This window comes from Nelusetta ayraudi, unplaced genomic scaffold (genome assembly GCF_046127955.1).
Source record: "Nelusetta ayraudi isolate G7.1 ecotype Tasmania unplaced genomic scaffold, CSIRO-AGI_Nayr_v1 ptg000079l, whole genome shotgun sequence".
In the NCBI taxonomy this organism is placed as follows: domain Eukaryota; kingdom Metazoa; phylum Chordata; class Actinopteri; order Tetraodontiformes; family Monacanthidae; genus Nelusetta; species Nelusetta ayraudi.
Window position 1 is genome coordinate 3083884 of NW_027466129.1, and position 22254 is coordinate 3106137.

Consider the following 22254-nt stretch of genomic DNA (forward strand, 5'->3'; position numbering starts at 1 on the left):
GACCCTGCACTCACCTCGTTCTTAAGAGGATCAACCATGTGAGAAAACATAAGTTTAGCAGAATACACACACACACACACACACACACACACACACACACACACACACACACACACACACACACACACACACACACACACACACACACACACACACACACACACACACACACACACGTCTTAATGACACTTAGGTCCATGTTGAAATATGCAGCTGACTTTAATGCAAACAGGAAGTGGTTCCGCAGTCTGGTATCCCAGGAGGTTCCTCGCCTCCAGGGGGAGCTCAGGGTACGATGGGGGTCCAGGGTCCCTGGATGTTCTGCTCCTGCAGCAGCCTCTGAATCACCTTAAACTGCTCCACCGTCTGGTCCTTCACATCGGGGTTGGAGATCTGCAGGTGGATGCTGTCGGTGGACCAGCTCAGTTCTCCGGAGAAAATCTCCGTCAGCATCCGAGCCACCACAGGAACCACCTGGACACAACAGGAAGCAGGGCACTTAGAATCGGCGTCCAGGAAGTGGAGAATCTGAAGGAAGCCGTGAAGCCAGAGGAGATGCACCTGAATCATGATGAGTTTCTTCTCCCAGGGCTTCCTGTCTGGCCAGTCCTCCCCGAAACAGAAGAACAGCTCAAAGGGTGGAGGTTTCGGAGCTTCGCCTCTCTGGAAGGAGATCAGACCTGCGGACACCACAGCTGGTCGGCACAGGGCCAAAAGAAAGCTAAAGCAAAAGAACGCTTCTCTCTGATTGGATACCTTCGAGGAAGTTGTTGAGGCTGAACACCTTGACCCGCTCCTCCCGTTCCAAAGAGTTGGGCGGACCAGCTTCTTCAACGCCGGGTCCAGACCAGAACACTTTACACTGACAGAGGCGGACGGCGTAGATGTCCTGCTCCAAGATCTCCAGAATCAGACCGCGCTCCATCGCGTCCAGGATCTTCTCCGTGAACATCTTCTGCTTGTGGTTCTGGATGCCGGTGAGGCCGGGGACCTGAACCTGCTGCAGGCCCATGGGTCCAAACAGGTCCTCCTGTTGAGGGCTCGGCTGCAGGTGCCCGTAGTACAGACGGCAGCCCTGCTGGTTGCTGACGGTCAAGGAGCCCATCATCAGGCCCCGGTATTGGAACTTGAGGTCCAGGTCTGTAACTATGGCAACACGCAGGAAACCAGCTGCTTTTAGGAAGAAACTGTCGACCGATGGAATCAAAGTCAGTCAACAAATAATAAAGAGATTTAAATAAAATGAGCACATATTTTTTTCGGTCCCCAGAGACTCCTTTTGTTCAACAGGTAGTTCCACCGATGAACAGCAGGTGGCAGCAGAGACATCAATCACCAACCCAACTTGAGGTGTGTGTGTGCATGTGTGTGTGTTCCTACTCACGAGGGACACTGCTCAGCAGGTCGTACTTGCAGGGTTGCTGGTTCTGAACGCACCCCATGCTGCTGGTCTCCATGGTGACAGGAGGGGGCGCACCAAAGTCTGCCAGCTGGTCCGAGACTCCCGCGGGACCAAGGAAACGGCTCCCATCCAGGATCTGAGCCTGGAGGTCAGAGGTCACGGGTGCGGCTCCGAACAGCCCGTCCATGGCGGTGGTGCCGCTGCCAAACTGGTTGAGCTGCGAACAGGCGGCGAAGTAGCTGGAGGTCGGCTCGGCCACCTCCGAGTCTGATGGGACACGACATCATCCACTGAAACCCACATTCTCTCAGCCCACGACGGTTTGCTCTTTTGCGTACTCACTGATCGACAGTTCCATCATGTTCGGCATCTGCAATGCAAGACATTTCTGTCATCGTCTGCCTCCACTGGGAAAAATATGGGAAAATTGGAAGATTCTCACCTCATCCTCGTCGTCGGCAACTTCTGAAAAACCAAACGGATCCGTTAAAAATCCATGAAAGTCAAACTGACCTTCATCTTGTCATGCTTTATTTATTTTAAATTTGTGGAGCAGACTTTTTCATCTGTATTGTCGTATACATATTATCATGTTGCATCAGATATTCCAACTTTTCTTTCTATTGTCTCTGGGCACAGAGCATCTCAAGAGAGCAGCAGTCAGACCACTTGCCTGCGTTCTGCCAATTTAGATCGATTAATTCAATTTGTATTTTTTGGAATTGTTTATTTCACAATGGTAAATGAATGACAGATGTTCCGATTGACGACGGCGTCGTTCCTGCTTCTCAGTGGTGGCTTAACCGTTATTTTATTGGAAGTGAAAAGTTACCAATCGCTTGTTGAGGTTCAGGTGTGTGGTCACACTTGGGACGGAACTCAACCGTCGAGGAGGTCGTCTCACCTGCGATCCCACTTTTATCGCACACTTCGTAGACTTTGAACGCCTGCACCGGAGTATCTTTGGTCCCGTCGTATTTCAGCTCAAACTCACGACTTTTGTTCAGAGCGCAGCGGAGGTTGGCTTTCCACTTGGCAGGGTCGGGCTCGTCCTCACCCTCCTGATATTTACCAGTCTCCATGGCCCATGCCTGGCGCGCGCGCGCACGCACACACACACACACACACACACACACACACACACACACACACACACACACACACACACACACACAAGACTAATGCTAAGCTCAGCTATCAAACTACCATTTGTGTAATGGCACATTGAGGTCGATTGGATGTTTATTTGCATCCAAAACACACTGAAGTTTTCTTTCAAATCAGAGACATAAAACCACAATATAAATTTCACGGCTCACACTCATATCAATCAGTTTAATAAAAATTGAAGATTTTGTTTGAAATGAGATCTATTAGCCAACGTTGAGTCTGAATTGACATTTTTAGAACAAGTGACAGGACAACATCCAAAAAAAAAGGCTCTGTTTTTTTTTTCTAACAAAAACCAAGCCAAGAGCCAAGAACAGGAAGTGGCTCGTTGTTCCTCTTTTGGGAACAGGAAGCAGCTTCAAGCAGAACTTTTTTTTTTTTTTTTCACTTCAACTGAATCTATTTCCTGTTTTCACTTTCAGAATTGTCAACAGGAAAAACTGGTGTTTGTCCATCTTCAAATGAGATTTAAAGGTACAGTGTGTACTATTTGGCTTGAATTATGAATTTAAATTGGTAAAAACTTAATAAACTGTCCATAAATACATAAATACAAGTGTATAATTGCAGTACAATAAATAACCCTTAGAACGGTTCTATTAATATATAAGAATATACATCGAGTAATAAGGGTCTTGCTCCCAGTTAGCTGCCATATTTCTAAGGAAGCCTGGCGTGGACAGTCCAGCCTAGCTGGTGTTGGAGAGAGGGTGAAAGACGCTGCAATCTGAAATGTAACCACTTGGTGTCGCTGTTTCTTTTTCCAAATCATCCCAAATATTACACACTTAGCGCTCCCTGCTGGCCAGATCCTGCCTGCATGAGTTCACCTTGAAGATGGTGTTCTCCTCCTCGGACGCGGGCGTGTGGCGTGTTGCGTGTTTCCAGGGGATCTGGAAGAGCCGCTGGTCGCCGCTGATCCAGCGTAAACCGGGGTACCTGCCGCTGTCCACCTGCGCCAGCAGCCACGGCTTCAGGCGAATCCGGCGGGGCTGCACGCTCATGGTCACGTGACTCGGCAGCGACTCTGAGATTTGCCTTGGAAAAGTTGTCGGTGTCAATAAAGTTTCAATCAGATCATGTTTTTCACTGCTGAATCAGTCGGCACCGACTGCTGCGCGAAACTACGGCTATAGGCGCACACAGAAACACCGCACACGGAACTGAGACTGTATTACCGGCGGAGGACCTTCAGTTTGTACACTTTGTGCGACTAAGTGTGATTAAAACACAGCATGTGTTTCTCTTCATCCAACGGCATCAACTGTCTAAATCAGAATGAAGTCAGGTGTCAGAGCCAAGTATCAAAATATGAACCAACACCATTCATTTAGACCCGCAGAGGCTCCTGTGAAAGTCTTGGTGCTGGTTCATCCCTTCCTGGACCTCCAGACTGACCATCAGGTCATTCCTGTCCGTCTCTGTTTGCGGGTTGATCGGTGAGTTAATCGCTCGTTTGTTTTCTACTTTCCCTTCTGTTCTGCTGATGTGCCGGCGTGATTGCAGCTTTACCATCTTTTGCTTGTACTCGGCTTTAAAACAGCAAACAAACTTTTACAATCAGCAACCGGGAGCGATGCGCTCAGCTCGCGCAAGTTAAAAAGCATCGCCCCATTGTATTATTGCAGGGAGGAAAGGTGTCGCGATGCGGTGACGTCACGCAAGTATTTCACTTCGAGACGTTGGTTCCTGAAAACTTTTAGGAAGTTAGTCATGAGACCAGCGCGCGCGTGTGTGTATGATGATGATGATGATGGACTCACCTGGTGCCGTCGTCACTCGCTCTTTGATCCCCTCCCGCTTTGCGACGCGCACTTATTCAGACGTGAAGCCACTGAAGCGTTCAGATTTTGGCGCAACGTCTTCCTGTCGCATCGAGGCTCGAGACGCCTCCTTTCAGAAAAGGTTTCAGCGGAACAAGCGTTTAGTCACATGCATATAGGACACGTGATTGGTCGAGAGTCTCCCGACAAGGAAGGGAGGGGCTTCACTAAAGGACGACACCGAGAGGGAGCAGCAATGACTATCGTTTGAAATGATTTATTACATACAAATGTCAATCAGCCGAGCAATGTGCAATATGCAGCGTCTTGGAGGTGACCACGCACACATGGTGGCGCTACATCCCCCCCATGGCCTCCTGGCCAAGTCAGGAGGTTGCGAGTTCAGTGACGTCATTGCTGAACTGCAGATTGTCTGCTGTCAGCCAGTCTGATGCTTCCACAGCTGCCAGCATGGAGGTGTTGGTGCTCAGCTCTTGAGCATCCTGCAGAACCGCTGATAATGTTGCAGGTGGTGGTGATGATGACGAAGATGGTTGTGGTGATGATGATGATGATGATGATGATGATGATGATGATGAAGATGGTGTAGGAGCAAGCAGAGAACATCTTCTGCTGTTGAAGCCATGAAAACCTTCCAGCTGGTCTGAGGACTCAAACCTCCATGCTCTGCTGCTAACCGCTAGCTGCTGACTCGGCTGGAACTCGTCTGAAAGAAAGTTTGATTTCAGCTTCAATGCTCGACTGAAACTGCTGTAAAAGCTATTTGTGTCACAGTTTTTTCCTTGAACACACGGAGACAAATTTGCAGCATAAAAGGATCAAACTCAGATCAGATCAAAGTCAGTAAAAATGACCCACCACGAACAAGAATGCACTAAAATATTGTGATTTCTAACAGTGCGTTGACACACTGTGTCTGTATATTAATCAAACGACCCACATTTGGATCCATTCAAGGACACATTGAGATCAGAGGCATACAAACCCTTCCTTTTACTTCCACTAGAGGGCACCTGGCCACAGGGGGAACTAACACCAAATTTCCCCCTTCACCTCATCACAAAACCAAAGATTCTTTTGACATCTAGGTGGCGCTACTCGCTAAGTTTGTCCAACACATCACAGCCTTCTAGTGTAAATCAGGGTCACAAGAGAAAAACATCCACTGCACAAACAGCTGTGAATTATCACCACTACATAAACTCACCGTCTGAAAGTGCAGTAATTTCTACGGGAGACACAAAAATTCAGATGTCTGCACCTCAAATCTTCCAACGTCACAGTTTGTTTGAAGACGATGGATGAACTCCAAAGATGTAACGGTCCAGTGTGTAATATTTGGAGATTTTGAAGAAGAAACATCAACATCATGTTGTTACATTTTAGATTGCAGTGTCTTTCACGCTCTCTCCCCCTCCTGAATTTGCCAGTGAACTACGGTGGCCTGCGCACCCAAACCTGGATACCTCATCCACCTTCTTCTTCTTCTTTGTTGGTATATTTGAGGACGCCAGCATTCACCCTAAACACCAAACGCTATGCTGTCAGGCAGCTGGATTGTCCACACCAGGCTTCCTTAGAAAAATGTAAGACGGCAGCTAACTGGGAGCAAAGACCCTTATTGACCTATGGAGATATTCTTATAGATAAGAGAACCATTCTAAGGGTGGGGAAACCAAATTAGTTTTATTGTGATGAGATTATACACTTTTATTAATGTATTTATGGGCAGTATATGAAGTTTTTACCAATCTGAAAATCATGAATCAAGCCAAATATTACACACTGGACCTTTGAGATTCGATCATAAAAGTGAGAGGAAGGAAGAAAACCTGCATCAGAAACATATTTGAGTAAGACTACTGCAGTGTGGTGTAGGTACCAGGTTGGGATGGTTGCCCAGTGTGACAACCTCGACTTCATCGCCGCGTTCCCTCCGGAAGCTTCGCAGCAGCAGAAGCACCACTGAAGAAAGAAGCAACAGCAACAAAGTTGCGATTCCTGCGGCCATTCCGCTGCCCACGTCTCCAAACAGCTGCCGTTCCCTGAAGGCACCATGGGGCACTGAAAAGGCCACAGAGTAGAGGTTAGTGAACGCACCACAGGAGTGAGCTGCCACAGTTGTTTACCTGCTCGTCCCCTCGGCAGAACTTCAACCTCCACCAGCGTCGAAACCTCGTCACCTGACTCGTCGTCTCTGGCCACGACCTGAACAGTGTCATCGATGACATCATCAACGACATCATCGGCATCCACGTCAGCCTTCACCCTCTTCACCAGAAGCTCAGAAGTTGGAAACTCTCGGTACCTGAAGTACACGTGTGTCAGAAGCGTGCAGTCGGTCGGTCCTGGCAATCAGGACGCCCTCCTGGGTGACCCGGAACGCTCCGCCCGCAGGCAGGACAGAGTAGCGCACGCTGGGATTCCGGCCCTGTGATTGGACGGCAGTCGTGATTCCTCAGTGTCGCACAGACCCACAAGACGCCAAGTGCAGCAGGAGGAGGGCTCTTACATCGGGGAAGTCACGGTCCCACACCTGCACCTGCAGCACCTGGTTCCCATTGGTTGACACGATAGAGGCAGAGCCAGAGCCCTGAGGAACAAAACCTCTGAAGGATGTTGTGTTGAAGACCAGCGGGAACCGGTTCGGACCGAGTACACGGATCACGGCTGAGGTGACGCTGTACTTCAGACGGTCGTCCACCTGGCAAACCTGGGGGCCGGAGTCTACAGTAAACAGGAAGTGGTCGGGAGGGGAAGAGAGTCCAAGCAGGAAGTGTCCTCCTCACCATGACGGTCAGCGTGAAGTTGGTCTGCGGTCCGTCGGCAGGCGCCGTCATCTCGATCTCACCCGTCGTCTCGTTGATGACAAACCTGCCGTGGTCGCCGCCTGCCCAGTTTTTGGATGGTGATTTAAAGTTTGACCGAGATACTTTGACGCAGGTTGATGTTTGCTTCGGTAGAACGTGTCTCAGCGGAAGCAAAATGATGAGCAAAACGGATCAATAGCCTTTCAAAAGCCAACATTTCCAACACAAAATGAGGACCATGAGAAGAAGATCAAATCTGACCTGACAGGATGCTGAAGGTCAGAGGAGCGTTGATGCCTTTGTCTCCGTCCTCAGCTCTGATTGGTCCGGGAGAAAACTGCACCACACCCTGTTGAGACACAAAACACATCAGATGTGGTGAGAAAACAGCACTGATGGACGCACAATAACACACAACCAAAGAGACGAGTGATGCTGGTACAGTACGTGTGTCATCTGACCCACAACAGCTGGCGGACGCCATATTTGCTGTTTACCTGTTGCCGCCGTGTGACGTTTGCAGTGTAGGTGGGGTTGGTGCAAACAGCAGCGCCTGGAGAGACGGGCACACAGGGCAGGAAGTGAGGATACTGGTCGTCTCCGTCGTGGACCTTCACAGTCAGCGCAGCAGACGTCTTGAATTTCTCTTTCGTGTTGGTTTCCTGTTTCACGCAAAACACGGGGAGAAAAAAAAGGTGTGTTTTCTCACTTCCAAGTTCTACTGGGGACTTGTGTGTGCGTCTCACCTCAGCCCAGATGGTGATCTGCAGCTGGGTTCTGCTCTCGTAGTCCACAGGTTTGTCCAGAACCACGTGTCCGCTGTTTGGGAGGTCGATCCTGAAGAATATGGCGTCGGGCTGCGGGCGTCACACGACCAGTTAGTTTTTTTTTTTCCGGAGAGATGGGGGTTGGGGTTTGGAGGGGTGCTGACAGTGTACGTCCGGGTGTGGGGTTCTTACAGAGGAACTGTCGATGGTGTAAGTCATCGTGTCTCCGTCTGCATCCAGCGCCTTCACGGTGAAAACCACCGAGCCGACAGCCGTCAGCTGCAACCGCAAAACCAACTTAGTCATCTTTCTTCCTTTGGTCTGTCCTGCAAAGCCTGATGGGATTCTGCGAGCGGCAGGCGGTGTGCCAAGTACAAGGGGTGACCGGAGGGAGTTGGACCCCCCCGATCTTCCCATTAGACCAACTGAAAGCCTCAAAGCAAAATTTTAAGGGGGTCTGATATAAGCTAATATATATATGTGTATATATATATATATATATGTGTGTGTATATATATATATATATATATATATATATATATATATATATATATATATATATATATATATATATATATATATATATGTATGTATGTATGTATGTATGTATGTATGTATGTATATATGTATGTGTGTATATACAGGTACTACCTAGAAAATTAGAATATCCTGAAAAGGTTGCTGTATTTCTGCAATTCAACTTAAAAGGTGAATTTGACATATTATATAAATGAATAATATGCAAATCAATATATTTCAAGTTTTTATTTCTTTGGATTTTGCTGATCAGGTCTTGCAGCTTTAAAATAAAACTCAAATTTTATAATAATTTTCTGAGTTTGTGGGTTTGTGGTTTTAATAAGCTGGAAATCTGCTTAAGGAACTGCTTGAGATGTCATTTTGCGTGTAATGGCTCAATAAAATTTGTTGGTTTCATCTTTTATGTTAAATTGCCAAAATAAAATAACTTTTACTTGATATTCTAATTTTTCGGGTAGTACCTGTATGTATGTATGTATATGTGTATATATGTACTGTATATATATGTTTAGGTTTTTGAAGAGACCCCTTTAAATTTTGCTTTTGAAGCTTTCAGTTGGTCTAATGGGATAATCAGGGGTCCCCCCTGTACACCCCCAGTATTTCGCACACTGATTTTAAGGTTATATTGGGCCTCCTGCATGTTAAGAAAATTTAGAGGAGTATTGAGTACCAGTTAGAAAGATGGGAACCCCTCCCCGCCCCCCCCCCCCCCCCTGAATATTGAGTAGTTTTTGGCACACTGGCGGCAGGCTTCTCTGACACGATCAGTGTTGGGTTCACCTCGCTGATGCTCAGCTGCTCCACCGTTTCCTGCTGGAACTTTGGCCTGTTGTCGTTTTCATTCGCAACTTCTACCAAAATCCCGTAGTGACCCTGAAGAAACAGAAGCAGCGTCACTCGTCCAGTTCGCTCCGGTGATGTCATCGACTTGGCCAACGCACACACACCTGCATGACGTCATTTTCATAGCAGACCAGCTTGGCCAGCAGCACCGGTCCATGGACCTGTCAGACACACGCAAGTCAGTCAGTCTCGTCAGTAGAGGTCAACCAGGTGAACCCTGGAGCAGAGCTGCTGCTGCTGCTGCTGCCACCTCTCGGTCCAGGACCCTGGAGGTGGAGGTGTTGAGTCTGATGGTTCGGCCCTCCAGGTAGAACCAGTTGGCGTCCCGTCCCACCAGGCACAGCCGGACTCTGCTGCCTCCAGGTTCTCCAGTGATGGTGAGGTTGGAGATGAACTTCCCCGTGGAGCTGTTCTCTCTGACCGAGGTCAAGACGTTGGTGCCGCCCAGGCACAGGCTTCCTGAGGACCACCAGCACAGACCTGCTCAGTCTGAGCTCCTGTAGCCATGGTGGCATTCCAACAACACCCTTTTGACACTTTGACGACCCGTTTACACAAAGACGCCATTTAAAAAAACAAAAAACAAAAAAACCTCCCCTTTTCCTCACCTGTGGCCATGTGACACCACCTGAGCAGCAGCTGCCACAGCAGAAGCCTGCAGGGTCTCACCATCGTCCTCCACCTGGACAAATAACAAGCAGGAAACTTGGAAGCAGCTTCTTCACCTGCAAACTGCTTCAAGTTGAGGCGGCTGAAAAAAAGTGAGCTCACCTCTCTGAGCATGTGTGGCACCACTCCAGCAAGACCACTCTGACAGAGCTGAAACCAGGACAGTGAAAACACTAAACTATGCAAATCATATACAACAAGATTCTAGATTTATAAAATATGAACAAGGACCAAAAAAAACATTTGTGCAGGAAATATCTTGCATTCATGCTGAATTTCCTTTCATTTTTAAATCCAGTGTGGAGCTCCTTTCCAGAGTCAGCCAGTCACGTCACAACTCTGCAGTAAACTCTGGCTGTGGGCCACTACTCACATTTTATTTGTCTTGTTTTGAAGCTCTGAGCAGAGCTTTAACGTTTGTGGAGCATGTCGGGACAAACTGCAGTGTAATGAAATTAGTTCTCATTGCATTTTGTTCTGACTTTGTCATTTGCTTTGACTTTTGTGACGAAAAGTAAAAGGAAAACAGAATTTAATTTTTTTTTTTTTTTTTTTTTAAATGAAGTGCTGCAGTTCTCTTTGCTGAAACGCCACGATAACAAAACGTTCTCCAGGGTTTTAAATCCGTGTCATTTATCAACATCAAATATTTCCAACACAAACAATCTGACAGGCATGCTGTGAAAAGCACCCACCTCGTCAAACTGGCAGCATTTCTCTTCCACCTTTCAGTTGCGGCTCCTTCATGTCTGTTGTGCTTCGGAGAGCAGCTCACAGAGCTGCCGCTCAGTCGGACAGTGTGAGAGTATTAGCGGGATTACGCTGCAGGATAAGCAGGACAACATGCTGGCAGCAGCAGCAGCAGCAACAGCAGCAGCAGTAGCAGGCGAACACAGCCGCTTATTGTCAGCAGCAGGAAGCTCCGCTAATAATAGCAACTATCTGTTGCCAGTGACTCAGAGGTTTCATGTTGGCATTGGCAAATCAAAATTTGGAGTTGATTTCTTTTGGCCGTGGTGGCAGATACCAGTGGCCACTTCACTTAACCATATGTTTACAGCTGGTTGTTGGTCTGATGGCAAAAAATAAAACAAAAACAAAATCCCTTTCTGTAAGACGTCTTAATAAGAGATTAGAATAAATCAGTGCTGCGTTCACATGCAATGATTTGCCAATAAACGAGGCTGCGCATTGCCTAATAAGGTCGCGGGGTGGTGCCATGTTGCTGCAGGCAGAAGGAGAGAGGATTTCATCCTCCTGACACAGCAAGCAGGACTGTGGCAGGCTTTACACGACACATCGATATCAATATTAAATATTTTGTGTTGGATAAATCGTGAATGAAACTTCTTTAACTTTACTCTTTGAACAAAACAAGTTGCTCACTCAGCGCATATGCTGAAAAAGTTTTTGACTTTCACATTAATGGACCCATAGAGCATGCACAGTAGTGTCACTTCCCATCATGCCTGTGTAACCCACATGATCTATTTGGCCAATCGGAATGATCCTGGAGAACGCCACTGACAGGCACGTCAGGATGCAGCCAATCAGAACGAGTTGAGACACAGCAGCACGTACGACGCTGGGAATGAACTCTTTTCTGGTGATTTTCTGGCCTTCATCATTTTTTATTTTTTTTAAACAACTAAAAGACCATAACTGAAAAATCTACAATAGAAAGAGTTGCTATGAATCGCGTTTCAGGTCACAGTTGTCCTGACATCCGTTTTTTAAAGGCCTTTATTTTTGTATTGCGATCTATGTGAAAAAAAAGAAAAGCTTTTTGGGCCCATGGAATTTTCTTTTGCTGCAGTACCTCGAGTGGCCACTGGGGAAAGAAAATCAGCGTACCGCCATATTACCAGTCCATTATCCAGTTCTTATACATCCATGCATTGAACCTGTAACCTTCTTGCTGTGAGGTGTCGGCGGTAACCACTGCACCACCGTGGCAGCCATAAAAGAACACTCAACTATAACACAACCTGCTTGTAAGAGGTTTATTAAATATTTACAGCTGAAAACTCACAACAGTCATAATTTGGAATCATTCACAACAAATCTAATGCTGTCACAAATAACATAAAGTTAAGAGTTTGCCGTTGATTTAATTTTTTTAATCAGACCAAATGTGGTCCAGTGACGACTCATGTTGTGCCCACTTGTGTGGTGATAGTTTCTGTCCGTTGCCCCTTTCACAACCTGACACAACCGGCCAATCATTAGTTGCCAAGCACTGTGACTGATGAGCAATCTAAAGACTCAGCTGGACAGTGAGGCTCTGAGGTTCAGCAGAATCAGCACGTCGTCAGATGACAAGCAGTAGATCCCCAACTCGTGTAATGCCGACTTCGCCGAAGGATCCGTTGCCACGGCTTTGGCGGCGGCGGCGGCTCTGGTCTCGCTCTCTTCTGCTTTCAGAAGATCCTTCATCAGAAGAGCAGAGCCCACGTTGAGGCACAGGATGATGCACGCCTCCTTCACACTGAGAGACAACAAAAAAAAACAACAATGACGTAAAAAAAAATATAATGACAGCTTTGCACGGACTCACAAACTCACACGCACTCACAACTTACTGCTTGAAGAAGTTTTCAGGTCTTTTGCAGTAATGGCCAAAAAGAGGATATAGGTTTCTGGACATGTCAAAGTTCAGCTGAGCTGCTCCACCATCACTGAAATGATTCGAGAGGATCACCTGACAACAACAAAACAAAACAAAACATTAACTCGTTGATTTGACAGTTGTTCACAAGCCGTCTGGTCACAGTGAGGCCACGCTGATACATGCAAATCATTCCTTTCCTTCCTGCTTTTTGTAACCCTTCTGTGGCTTTCCACTGAGTGCTACAGGTCAGTTTGAACTGGCCGGCCGATGTGGGAACTGCCCATTGGTCCGACCTCCCATTAGTCCGACCTTGTGACCTTATTTTGTTTTGGTTTCTCTCTCTTTTCTTTCAGCGCGCGCTCTTTTTCTTACGTCTTGGTAAATGAGTTGGTCCAGTCTGTCAGCCAAGCCGTGCCAGGCCAGCTGGAACACTCGAAGACTCAAGGCTTGATGAAGATACAACAGTCGGTCCCTGACGCACAGCATCATGGGACACGCCGAGCTGGACAAAGTCATTGTTAACTGGTCCTGCTGGCAGGACAGGGACAACCACCTGAAGAAAACAAAATACGGAAAGCGGATTAATGGTAAATATGACAAAAACATTTATTCATTTCCATCATTATTATTATTTTTTGGTTAGTCTACTGAATTAAGCTGTGATGTACTGTCAGGGAAAGATGGTAGAGAGTTCGTGCTTCAATTGATGGCGAACAAACCAGTTACGTTTGTTACTTCTACAGCAAATCTGAAGAGATTCTGTCGTTCGTTATATTGCTGCACCCAGTTAAGGCTGCTTTTTGATTATTCAGCAAAATATTACACACTGGACCTTTGACTAAAAAAAACAAAGTTGACATATTCTGACGTGACGTGTCAATGTCGGTGGCTGGCGTCGCACCTCTCCTGGCTGTACGGCTTGGCCTTCTCCGAGATCTCCCTCATGGTCCACTCCAGCAGTCGCCCCATCATGTCTCCTTTCAGCCTCTCCAGCAGAGCCAGCAGACCCTCAAACAGAGAGTCCTCCAGAGAAGCCAAGCGTCCCACCTCCTTGAGGCCGAGGCTGCCGACCACCGACTCCTCGCCGAGTGACACGGCCGCCTGTTGAAGCTGCAAGAAAAACTGCAGGGAAAAGAAAAACGTTTCATCAGGTATGCGTCTGATGCGGCGCCGCTTCATGGAGGAAAATTTCCAGTTATGATACGTGGGAGATGAGTACACATACATTTAGATGGATTTTTACAAATAATGGGAGTGTGTAGCGAGGGAGGGTCTGATCTGATGGAAGTGGTAATAATAATGGTAATGGTAATAATGATAATAATAATAATAATAATAATAATAATAATAATGATAGTAATAATAATAATAATAATGATAGTAATAATAATACTGATAATAATAATAATAATAATAATAATAATAATGATAGTAATAATAATACTGATAATAATAATAATAATAATAATATTGAAACTATAAACGATAATTCCTATTCTTACTATCTGTATTATTAGTAATTTCTGTTGTCATAACTCCCAACGACTGTCCTGTTGGTAATCTACATATTTTCTGGACTGTCTACACACCACATCATCTCCCCAGTCAACCAGGATGGTGCTGATGTAGTTGACACCATTCAGGATGGCACAGTACCGAGCACTCAGTGGGCAGCGAGACTCCTCCTTCATCACCTGTCATGAGAAAAATGCAGTGATACCAATTTATTCTTCAAACTGTTTATAAATTGACTTCATTATTGTTTGACAGAAGTCAATACAAAGAAACACGCTATTACTGATCAGTAATACATCTTTGGCTTACTCAACATAATTTCTAGTTCTTTGATGGCAAAATGTGGCGTTTCTTTCACGGCGTGACCAGTTATGGAAGCTCCAATCACAAGTCTCTCCACGACAGGAAGGTCCGACTGTGCCCGGCGAGTCGACCCGGGGGGTAAAAGCTAGTAGCAAGTAGTGTTTGAAGATTAGGTTCAGGGAGCTACACCGGTTCTGCTGTCTCCAAGACATTTTGCCTCTCGTACGAAAGGCTGCTTCAGGTACGTCCTATCTTAGCACAAAACCAAGCTGTTCCATGGACATAGTGCAGGCCAGTGGTTGGGACAAGCAGGGGGAGGGGCATGGGAAGCTTGGTGGGTCAGGCAGACAAAGCCTGGAGATGACTTAAGACACATTGCTGTCGTTAAGGCCAATAGCAATGCAGGTTTTAGCTGAACAAACTTTTAAGATCACAAAAACGGGTCTAGACACGGGGGTCCTTGAACACAACACGAGGACACTGCAGGAAATGACGACTGAAAAACCTGCAATTTACTGTTGTTCACTGTAGAGTGAGTGAGTAGAGGAACAAACTTTGTGCCGCTGGAGCTTCCATAGCAGCTCACAGCAAAGTAGTGACCACAAATGAAATTTTGAAACAAAAAAAAAAATGACGTTAGAAAAATCGATGTTTTATGTCAATCTGTTCAGAAAAATTAGACGAGTGAAATTCTTCTTAATACAACAAACATTCTGTAATAATAATAATAATAATAATAATAATAATAACGAATTGCTAGTGGTAGTTTGAGTTACCTGAGTGAGTCTAATGCGAAAGTCATCCACTAGCTCTCTCTGAAGGATGAGAAACTTGAGCTGGGCAGCAGGGCAGGGCAGGACCCGGTACCGCTCTGTGTTCGGCAAGGGGGGGGGAAACATTAATCATGTGGCTTCATACACAGAGGAATAGAACCTCTTCAACCCCGACACCCCTGGTACCAGAGGCAAGCAGCTCAGAGCTCAGCTACAAGCTCATATAGACCATCAACAGCAAGAGGTTGAAAACCCATCTCGCTTTCAAAAATCATCCCCACAAAACTGCTGTTCGCTTTGCTATTTGTGCGCAGAAACTTTATCCACGGCGTGAAAAAAATCTGCCGCGATCGAAGGGCGACATCTCCCAGCATGCTTTGGGAACAGTGCCATTTTACCGCCACCGCTTTTGATGTGTTGTTGTTACTATAAAACCTGTGTTATTGCACCACGCTTTACCTCAGCAGCACCAAACTTGGTGCAAGTGCTGTCCAGGTGTTGTTTCGTGGTTTGCTGGAGTCAGAAAGGGTTACTCATCATACTTACAGAGAGATACGTGCTCTTGATTTGTTTTTTAAGGAGAGGCCTCAAAAAGGCTCAGGGAGGAAGAGGTTGAAGAGGAGGCGATGTCAGGGATCGATGAGCTGGTCATGATTGAAATAACTACTTCCCATTCAATGGTGTGATACTAACTACCGGTAATGATTGATGTGAAATTCGCCTGTTCTATGTATGAGCTGACTGGTTTCACCGGTTCGCCTGCTGTGTGTCGTGACGGCACTTCTGCTGCTGTGAGGAGCTGCAGGTCTGTGGCTGAGGGGTGCAGGGCACCACAAGGTCTGATGCATAAAACACAGCAGGTCTCTCAACGCCTTCCAAATGGAATCACCTCACCTGTGATCACCTGCAGAAGAGTCATGAAGGTTTCAGCACAATGCGGGGCTTTCAGTTCATCGATGTCGCTGATGTCTTTGTACTGCGAGTTCCATGCCTCCTCAGCTGACAGGATGGCATCCATCTTCTCAACAGCAACTTCACGTTGACACAGAAAAAAAAAAAAGGTCCTCATAAGTTTTTACCTTCTAAACTAAAAATTGGCCACGTGGAATGTATTGTGACCCACATGATGGGATGGATTGAGGTTCATTCTTATTGGCTAAGATACAGTTGATAGTTATTAAAACACACACACACACACACACACACACACACACACGTGTGTGTGTGTGTGTGTGTATATATTTTTATATATATATCCATATATACATATATGTACATATATGTGTGTGTGTATACAAATATATGTATATATATACATATATATTCACACACTAAATACTATATATATACACCACACACACACACACACACACACACACACACACACACACACACACACACACAAAATACTATATATACTATCCTATGCTAAGCAGACATGCTAACTTGGCCCACCACCACTACATTAGAACTTACTTTTCTTTTCCACTGTGAGCCACTTCTGAAGGACTGACTCTTCCAGCAGCAGGTGAATGAGACCAGGCAGCACTGCTGGGTATGAGTGGTTGCTGCGGAGCTCTTTCTCAAACAGCAGCACCTCCTCCACCAGGTGACAGAACAGTGTGTCCTCATACAGAAGCCGAGCTGCATCGCTGGCCACCTTCTCCTGGAGAAGTGTCAACAGTCCTCGGCACAGTTCCACCTGCACGCCAAAGCAGAGCCGTCACTCACATTCACTGGCATTGACTTGCTGATACTTTACTTCAATACAGATGAAGCTTGAAACTTTTGCACTTTAGCCCTAATGCTAGCTACAACAGCTCTGTAGTTTTGTCTTTTCTGCTATTTTGAAAAAACTGAAGCAACTGGTTGGTTGAGTTGAACCAGAGAGGATTCTTTGGCTTACCCTCGCGCTGATGGTCGTCCCAGATTTTTCAAATATAGGTTGTATTTTTTCTTCCATGAAAGCTGAGCTGTAGCTCATCCACATCAGAACCTGTGTGAGGTACCACTCGGGCTAGAGATGGAGAAAAAAAAATGAATGGGTGAGAAAGTTCACAGTTTTCCATTATGAAAAAAAACAAACAGAGCTTTCTTTCAGAAACTTAACCAAATAAAATAAAATAAATGAAGTAAAAATGTACGTTCTTGTGGAGACAGCTGTTTTGTTTATTATTAATTGAGTTAAATGTTTACTCTCAAAGCGACATTAAAGTAATACGATTTACAGTTCCACACATGTTAAATCCAGACACTTTGTCCAAAATTCAGCAATTTTTTTAAAAGTTTTTTTTGTGACAAATGTGGGAAATCAATCAGACTTTAACTTGATAAGAAATATAAAGAACAAAATAAAAAATCAGTCCCCAATAGGAGGTACAAAATGAAACAGAGAGAGGAAAGATTGTCTGTCAAAGAATGAGGCAGGAATGAGTTTGAATTTTTTTTTTGCGTGTGTAGCCCAGGGATAAATAAATGAATACATGTATGTATATAAACGTAGGAATAAATAGGATAAAATGGTTTAACATGTTCCATTGTGCATGTATGCATATCATTGTACAGCAAACTCATGGTTTAGAAGTGTTAAGAAAGTTTAAACTGCCTACGTTTTATTTTATTGGTTAAAGTTTGTTCATGTCAGCATATTTTTGACTGTCTTCTTTATGCACATAGGTTGTGTATAATTGGTCTATGGGGGCTATCAGGGACTTGCCAAGACTGGAACCAAACTGTGAGTGTGCTCCGCTGCTGTTGCCCGCCACCTGCTGGACAAACTGCTGCAAGGTATTGACCTGCTTTGATTTTTTTATGCTCCATTGGGAGTGAAGGGAACGCTGTGTTTGTGGCCACAGCCCAGCACCGGTTCAGGCCTGCAGCACTTGGTTAAGACACTGGTTTTCCCGTCTTGAAAGGTTCTTTAAAAGTGTGTGATTTATACGAAAGAGGATTAGGGCCACAAAAAATACTACAGGAAGGAGATCTTTTATTGAAGTTTTCATTTTGAGTTTTAAGTTGAAATTTCGTGAAAAAAGTCGATGTAAAGAAGACAAAATTCTGTGAATAAAGTCGACGGAAAAAAAGAGAACATTTTGTGAATAGTCAAAATTTCTTGAATATAGTCGACATTAAAAAAATATTAAATTTTGTAAATAAAGTGGAAATTTTGTGAATAAAGTTGGTGCAAATAAAGTGGAAATTTTGTGAATAAAGTGGAAATTTTGAGATTAATGATATGGATGGTGGATTAACCCAGTTAAAAGTAATATTCCGAAAACAGGTGTATCCCACAAGGATCACCGACAGTAATCAGGGAACTGATTAGGCTGAGGTTGCTTTCATGCGTTTGATGACCTCAAACTAACAAACTCAGGGCCCCGTCTACACCGGGCTCCATGTGGATGTGTGTGTGTCAAAAACCTTGCTGGGAGAGTTGGTCTGCCGATTTCCATAGAAGTGGTATCTGAACCTTTTGGTGAGCGGTACCAACATGATCTGAATGGGCAGACAGAGGGGAGCAGAGCCAGACGCAGGTGAAGATGACGGGGCAGGCTGGGCAGAGGGCTCAGCGGTGGCCAAATCCCATTGATAGAGGAGGTCATCACTGTCAGAGGAGGCTAAGGAAACCAGACACATAAAATAACACAAGGCAAGTCTTACAATTTAAAAAAAAAAAAAAAAAAAAAAAAAAGGGCTGAAAAATTAAAATGCATGTTGTATAAAAACATACATTTTAAACAGGTTCATCCTGCCAGCACCATGTTGGACCAATTTTACCTTCTGAACTATCTTAAAGGTCCAGTGTGTAATATTTGGAGATTGTGAGAAGAAACAGCAACATCAATGTAATTGTGTAATTAATGTAAATACACAAAGTGTATTTAGGAGTGCAGCCTTATGCACCATTTGCACCTTAGCCGTACAGGCACTTTGTTATGTGTTTTTAAGACTATTAGTATCTTAGTATAAATCTCTCTTCTATTCTATTCTATCAAGAGGTCGTATTTTCAATTGCAGCACTCTTGCACTCTTCCTCCCTCTCCCAAGCTTGCCAGTGAACTACGGTGGCCTGTGCACACAAAACGTGGGCACCTTGTTGATCTTCTTCGTTGGTTCAATTGAGGACGCCAGTGTTCACCCCAAACAGCACAAATGCTGTGCTGTCAGGCAGCTGGACTCTTATATGTGAATAAGAACGGTTCCCCGGGCAGGAAAACCAAATGATGATGAGGAAGCTGTAAATAATTTTAGAAAAAAAACACTACTTGCGACTAGAGAAAACATACTTTGATTGGTTTAGATGTGACAATAATTTGGTCATGCCTCAGAAATATTCAGAACCTTACACATTTACAGGGCACAGCTGGTATGCAACGAGGAGATGAAAGGATACGAGGTCTGCAGGGCGAGAAGCTGTGAGATCAACAGCTCCAACTGGGCGTAAACCTCCTGATTGTTGACGGTGGACGACAGAGACTGAGGAGGCGGCGAGATGATTGGCCAGTGAAGATGGGCCAACACCTTCTCCAAATCGCTACAAAGAATTAAAAAAAAAATTGCAGTTCATACACTGGGTGTAAGAGGGCAGTAATGCGACGGTGTAAAAAGGGGTGCAGCTTTGGCGACCTGGTGAGTCGCTCTTTGACAATCTTGTGCCAGAAAGTGAGTGTTTCCTTGAGGAAACTCTGCAGGTGGGAGCAGCTGGATGGACTGAGCCCAGCGTGGAGTTGTGCCATGCTGTTGATCGCCTCGATGGCCTCCCACACGCTGCTGGTCATCAAGCACTGTTGAATGACAGCGCTGGAACAAGAGCAACTTTTTTTTTATTCTACTTAACCTTTATTTTACCAGCAAAGTCCCGTTGACATTAAAAACCTCTTTTCCAAGGGAGTTCTGGCCAAGGGGCAGCAAAAAACTTAAACATTTCAGCAATTCACAATCAACAGTTCATTCTGCAGTAAGAGCCTTGTAAATACACGACTTCTCCATACAGTCAAGGCCTAGGTTCAGATACCTCTTTATTTTAGGTGAGGTAAGAAATGGTTCAAATTCATTCATTCATTTTGGAGTAGCATTACTGACACAAGGGCATGAAAAAACCAAGTAATGTGTTTAAAAAAAAAAAAAAAAAAGAGACTTATGTGTGAAGACTGTAATTAAACAGGTGAAGTGAGCTTCTCCCCCTCACTCACTTCACTTCATTCATATTTGATGACTCATTGTCGTTGCTCTTTTTCACCCCCCCACACATCGACGTACCTGAGTTCCTCTATGTGCTGAAGGCACAGCAGGTACTTCCTGTGTCTCTCGATGCTGCTGACATGATGGAGCCTCAGGCTGAGCTCATCCATCCAGGGCTCCACCTCCTCCATGTGCTGCACATATTGGAAAGAACAATCTAGTGTTGATATTTTTGACAAAAGCAATATGGACACCAGCGTCGACCTTTAGAAAACTCTTCACTTGTGTAACTATATAATAAATATAACAGTGTTTTTGCTGAGGGTCACATTTGTTATTATACAAAAGGCTTTGTAAAGAAAAGCGCAGATATTTATGTTTTTCCATACCTGTACAGAACATAAAGCCATTTGAGGCAAATTGTCCTCACAAAATTAAGCAATACAAAAAAAAAATTGTGGTTGTTTTATTATTTTGAGTGGCAAATTTTAAATTAAAAGTTTATTTATACACCAAATAATCACACGGTATCAACAGCACAAAAATGCTGCACTACGTGTTTATTTTCACCAACGGCATTTTTCTCATTTGCTTTATATTTCAGATACCTGCTTTAGCAAAGTGGAAACGGCTCTCCCACTCTGCATCAGCTCAGTCAAAGCACAGCCAGCTCCCTCCGCAGCAGATATTGCTGCAGAAACTTTCAAGGGCATCGAACTGGACGCTGTCAGAACCTGGAAGACATCGGAGACGATACAACACGGCAGTGCCTTCAGACTGAATCACATCTGCTGCTGCTGTTGTTGTTGATTTGTGCAACACGATGTTTAAAATCTTAAACAAAAGTTAGAATGTGTTTGGATGACAGAATGAATACAATGATACAATAAATGTGCAAGGTTGGCCATTACAAGGCTTCTCCTAAAACACTGAACGCAGAAGGGTTTTTCAACAAACACTTCATTTTAATCGAAGTAACAAACGAGCTGGACTTCCCAGCGCTAATTGAAATAAACACACTCGTGCAAAACGCATTAATTGAATCATGCATTATGATTGTTTTTTTTTTATTTATGTAATAGCACTTTTTGAGTGTATAACACATGAGCGGGCTCTCGGACCATGGTAGGGCTGGGACAGTGACGTGAGCCTAGATTGGGCGTTCTTCCTAGTATCTTTGAGTATCTAACTAATCCAATTCAAAAGCACTGCATCCTGATGGAGCCTGGGAAGGTCTAGGAATCACCTGTTTCTCCAGTTTGCAGTTTTCCTCCAACATGTTTCTCAGCAGGTCGCCGGCATTCTTGGCAGCCAGCAGGTCGCTGCCCACCTCGCTGAGGAGGAACCTCTCCAGGTGGTCTCGTAGTGTCTCCACGTCCGCTCCCACAGACTCGCCGTCCTCTCCCGACGTGCACGGAAGCTTTAAAAGCGGCTCCATTCCTTCACTCCCCGACTGCTGTGGTGCCGCTGCCACCAGCGCCGCCATCTTTCATGTACGGCAACCGTAAACAGGAAACGCTGTCGTGTTACGCTCACAGAGCGGTGACGGGCGTTTATCAAAGCAATATCTGGCAATGCATTCACCAGAAAGATTGTTTAGCGTCCGTTTATCGCCGAATAACAACCTTCGGGTTAGTTAAGATCAGTTCAGTTCAGTTCAGTTTAATTAAGAGGTCGTTTCGACCATGGTCAGTCACACTGCGCGTCTACGTGGCAGACGCCTCGCTGGTATACAGTATCCGTCAGTACCATGGATGTGTTATGCGGCGATATCACCCCCACTCCAGTGGCCATTTGCGGTATTACAGCCAAAACGCCTGTGCGACCACAAAACATTTCCCCCATAAACCAAAATACAAAAGTAAACGCGATTCATAATGATT

At 45.2% G+C, this 22254-nt stretch overlaps 3 protein-coding genes across 4 annotated transcripts; all 3 read right to left on the reverse strand.

The window, feature by feature from the left end:
* Positions 1 to 200: 200 nt before the first annotated feature.
* Positions 201 to 4473, reverse strand: irf5 (interferon regulatory factor 5). 2 transcript variants are annotated; one of them, XM_076044433.1, is made up of 9 exons: positions 4336 to 4473; positions 3403 to 3610; positions 2307 to 2493; positions 1845 to 1867; positions 1745 to 1772; positions 1385 to 1669; positions 757 to 1146; positions 562 to 680; positions 201 to 474 (listed from the first exon to the last, which is right to left on the reverse strand). In XM_076044433.1, the coding sequence occupies exons 2-9, from the start codon at positions 3574 to 3576 to the stop codon at positions 286 to 288; spliced, it is 1395 nt and encodes a 464-aa protein (XP_075900548.1). In that variant the 5' UTR covers positions 3577 to 3610; positions 4336 to 4473; the 3' UTR covers positions 201 to 285. The 2 variants fall into 2 exon arrangements, with proteins under 2 accessions (XP_075900548.1, XP_075900549.1); XM_076044434.1 differs by lacking the exon at positions 3403 to 3610 and having other exon boundaries at positions 4336 to 4462.
* Positions 4474 to 4597: 124 nt separating this feature from the next.
* cdhr5-rs (cadherin-related family member 5, related sequence) lies at positions 4598 to 10927 on the reverse strand. The gene is made up of 16 exons (XM_076044432.1): positions 10684 to 10927; positions 10091 to 10138; positions 9928 to 10001; positions 9570 to 9778; positions 9424 to 9480; positions 9257 to 9349; positions 8126 to 8212; positions 7913 to 8023; positions 7664 to 7828; positions 7428 to 7515; positions 7146 to 7246; positions 6869 to 7069; positions 6665 to 6787; positions 6486 to 6564; positions 6239 to 6420; positions 4598 to 5062 (listed from the first exon to the last, which is right to left on the reverse strand). The coding sequence occupies exons 3-16, from the start codon at positions 9989 to 9991 to the stop codon at positions 5036 to 5038; spliced, it is 1587 nt and encodes a 528-aa protein (XP_075900547.1). The 5' UTR covers positions 9992 to 10001; positions 10091 to 10138; positions 10684 to 10927; the 3' UTR covers positions 4598 to 5035.
* Positions 10928 to 11977: 1050 nt separating this feature from the next.
* Positions 11978 to 22097, reverse strand: rint1 (RAD50 interactor 1). Its single transcript, XM_076044073.1, has 15 exons — positions 21618 to 22097; positions 20980 to 21105; positions 20450 to 20565; positions 19817 to 19990; positions 19584 to 19724; positions 18611 to 18794; positions 17097 to 17207; positions 16667 to 16892; positions 16085 to 16222; positions 15194 to 15288; positions 14189 to 14293; positions 13501 to 13721; positions 12972 to 13152; positions 12571 to 12689; positions 11978 to 12476 (listed from the first exon to the last, which is right to left on the reverse strand). Exons 1-15 carry the CDS (start codon positions 21855 to 21857, stop codon positions 12254 to 12256), a joined length of 2400 nt encoding a protein of 799 aa, XP_075900188.1. The 5' UTR covers positions 21858 to 22097; the 3' UTR covers positions 11978 to 12253.
* Between the last annotated feature and the right edge of the window lie 157 nt (positions 22098 to 22254).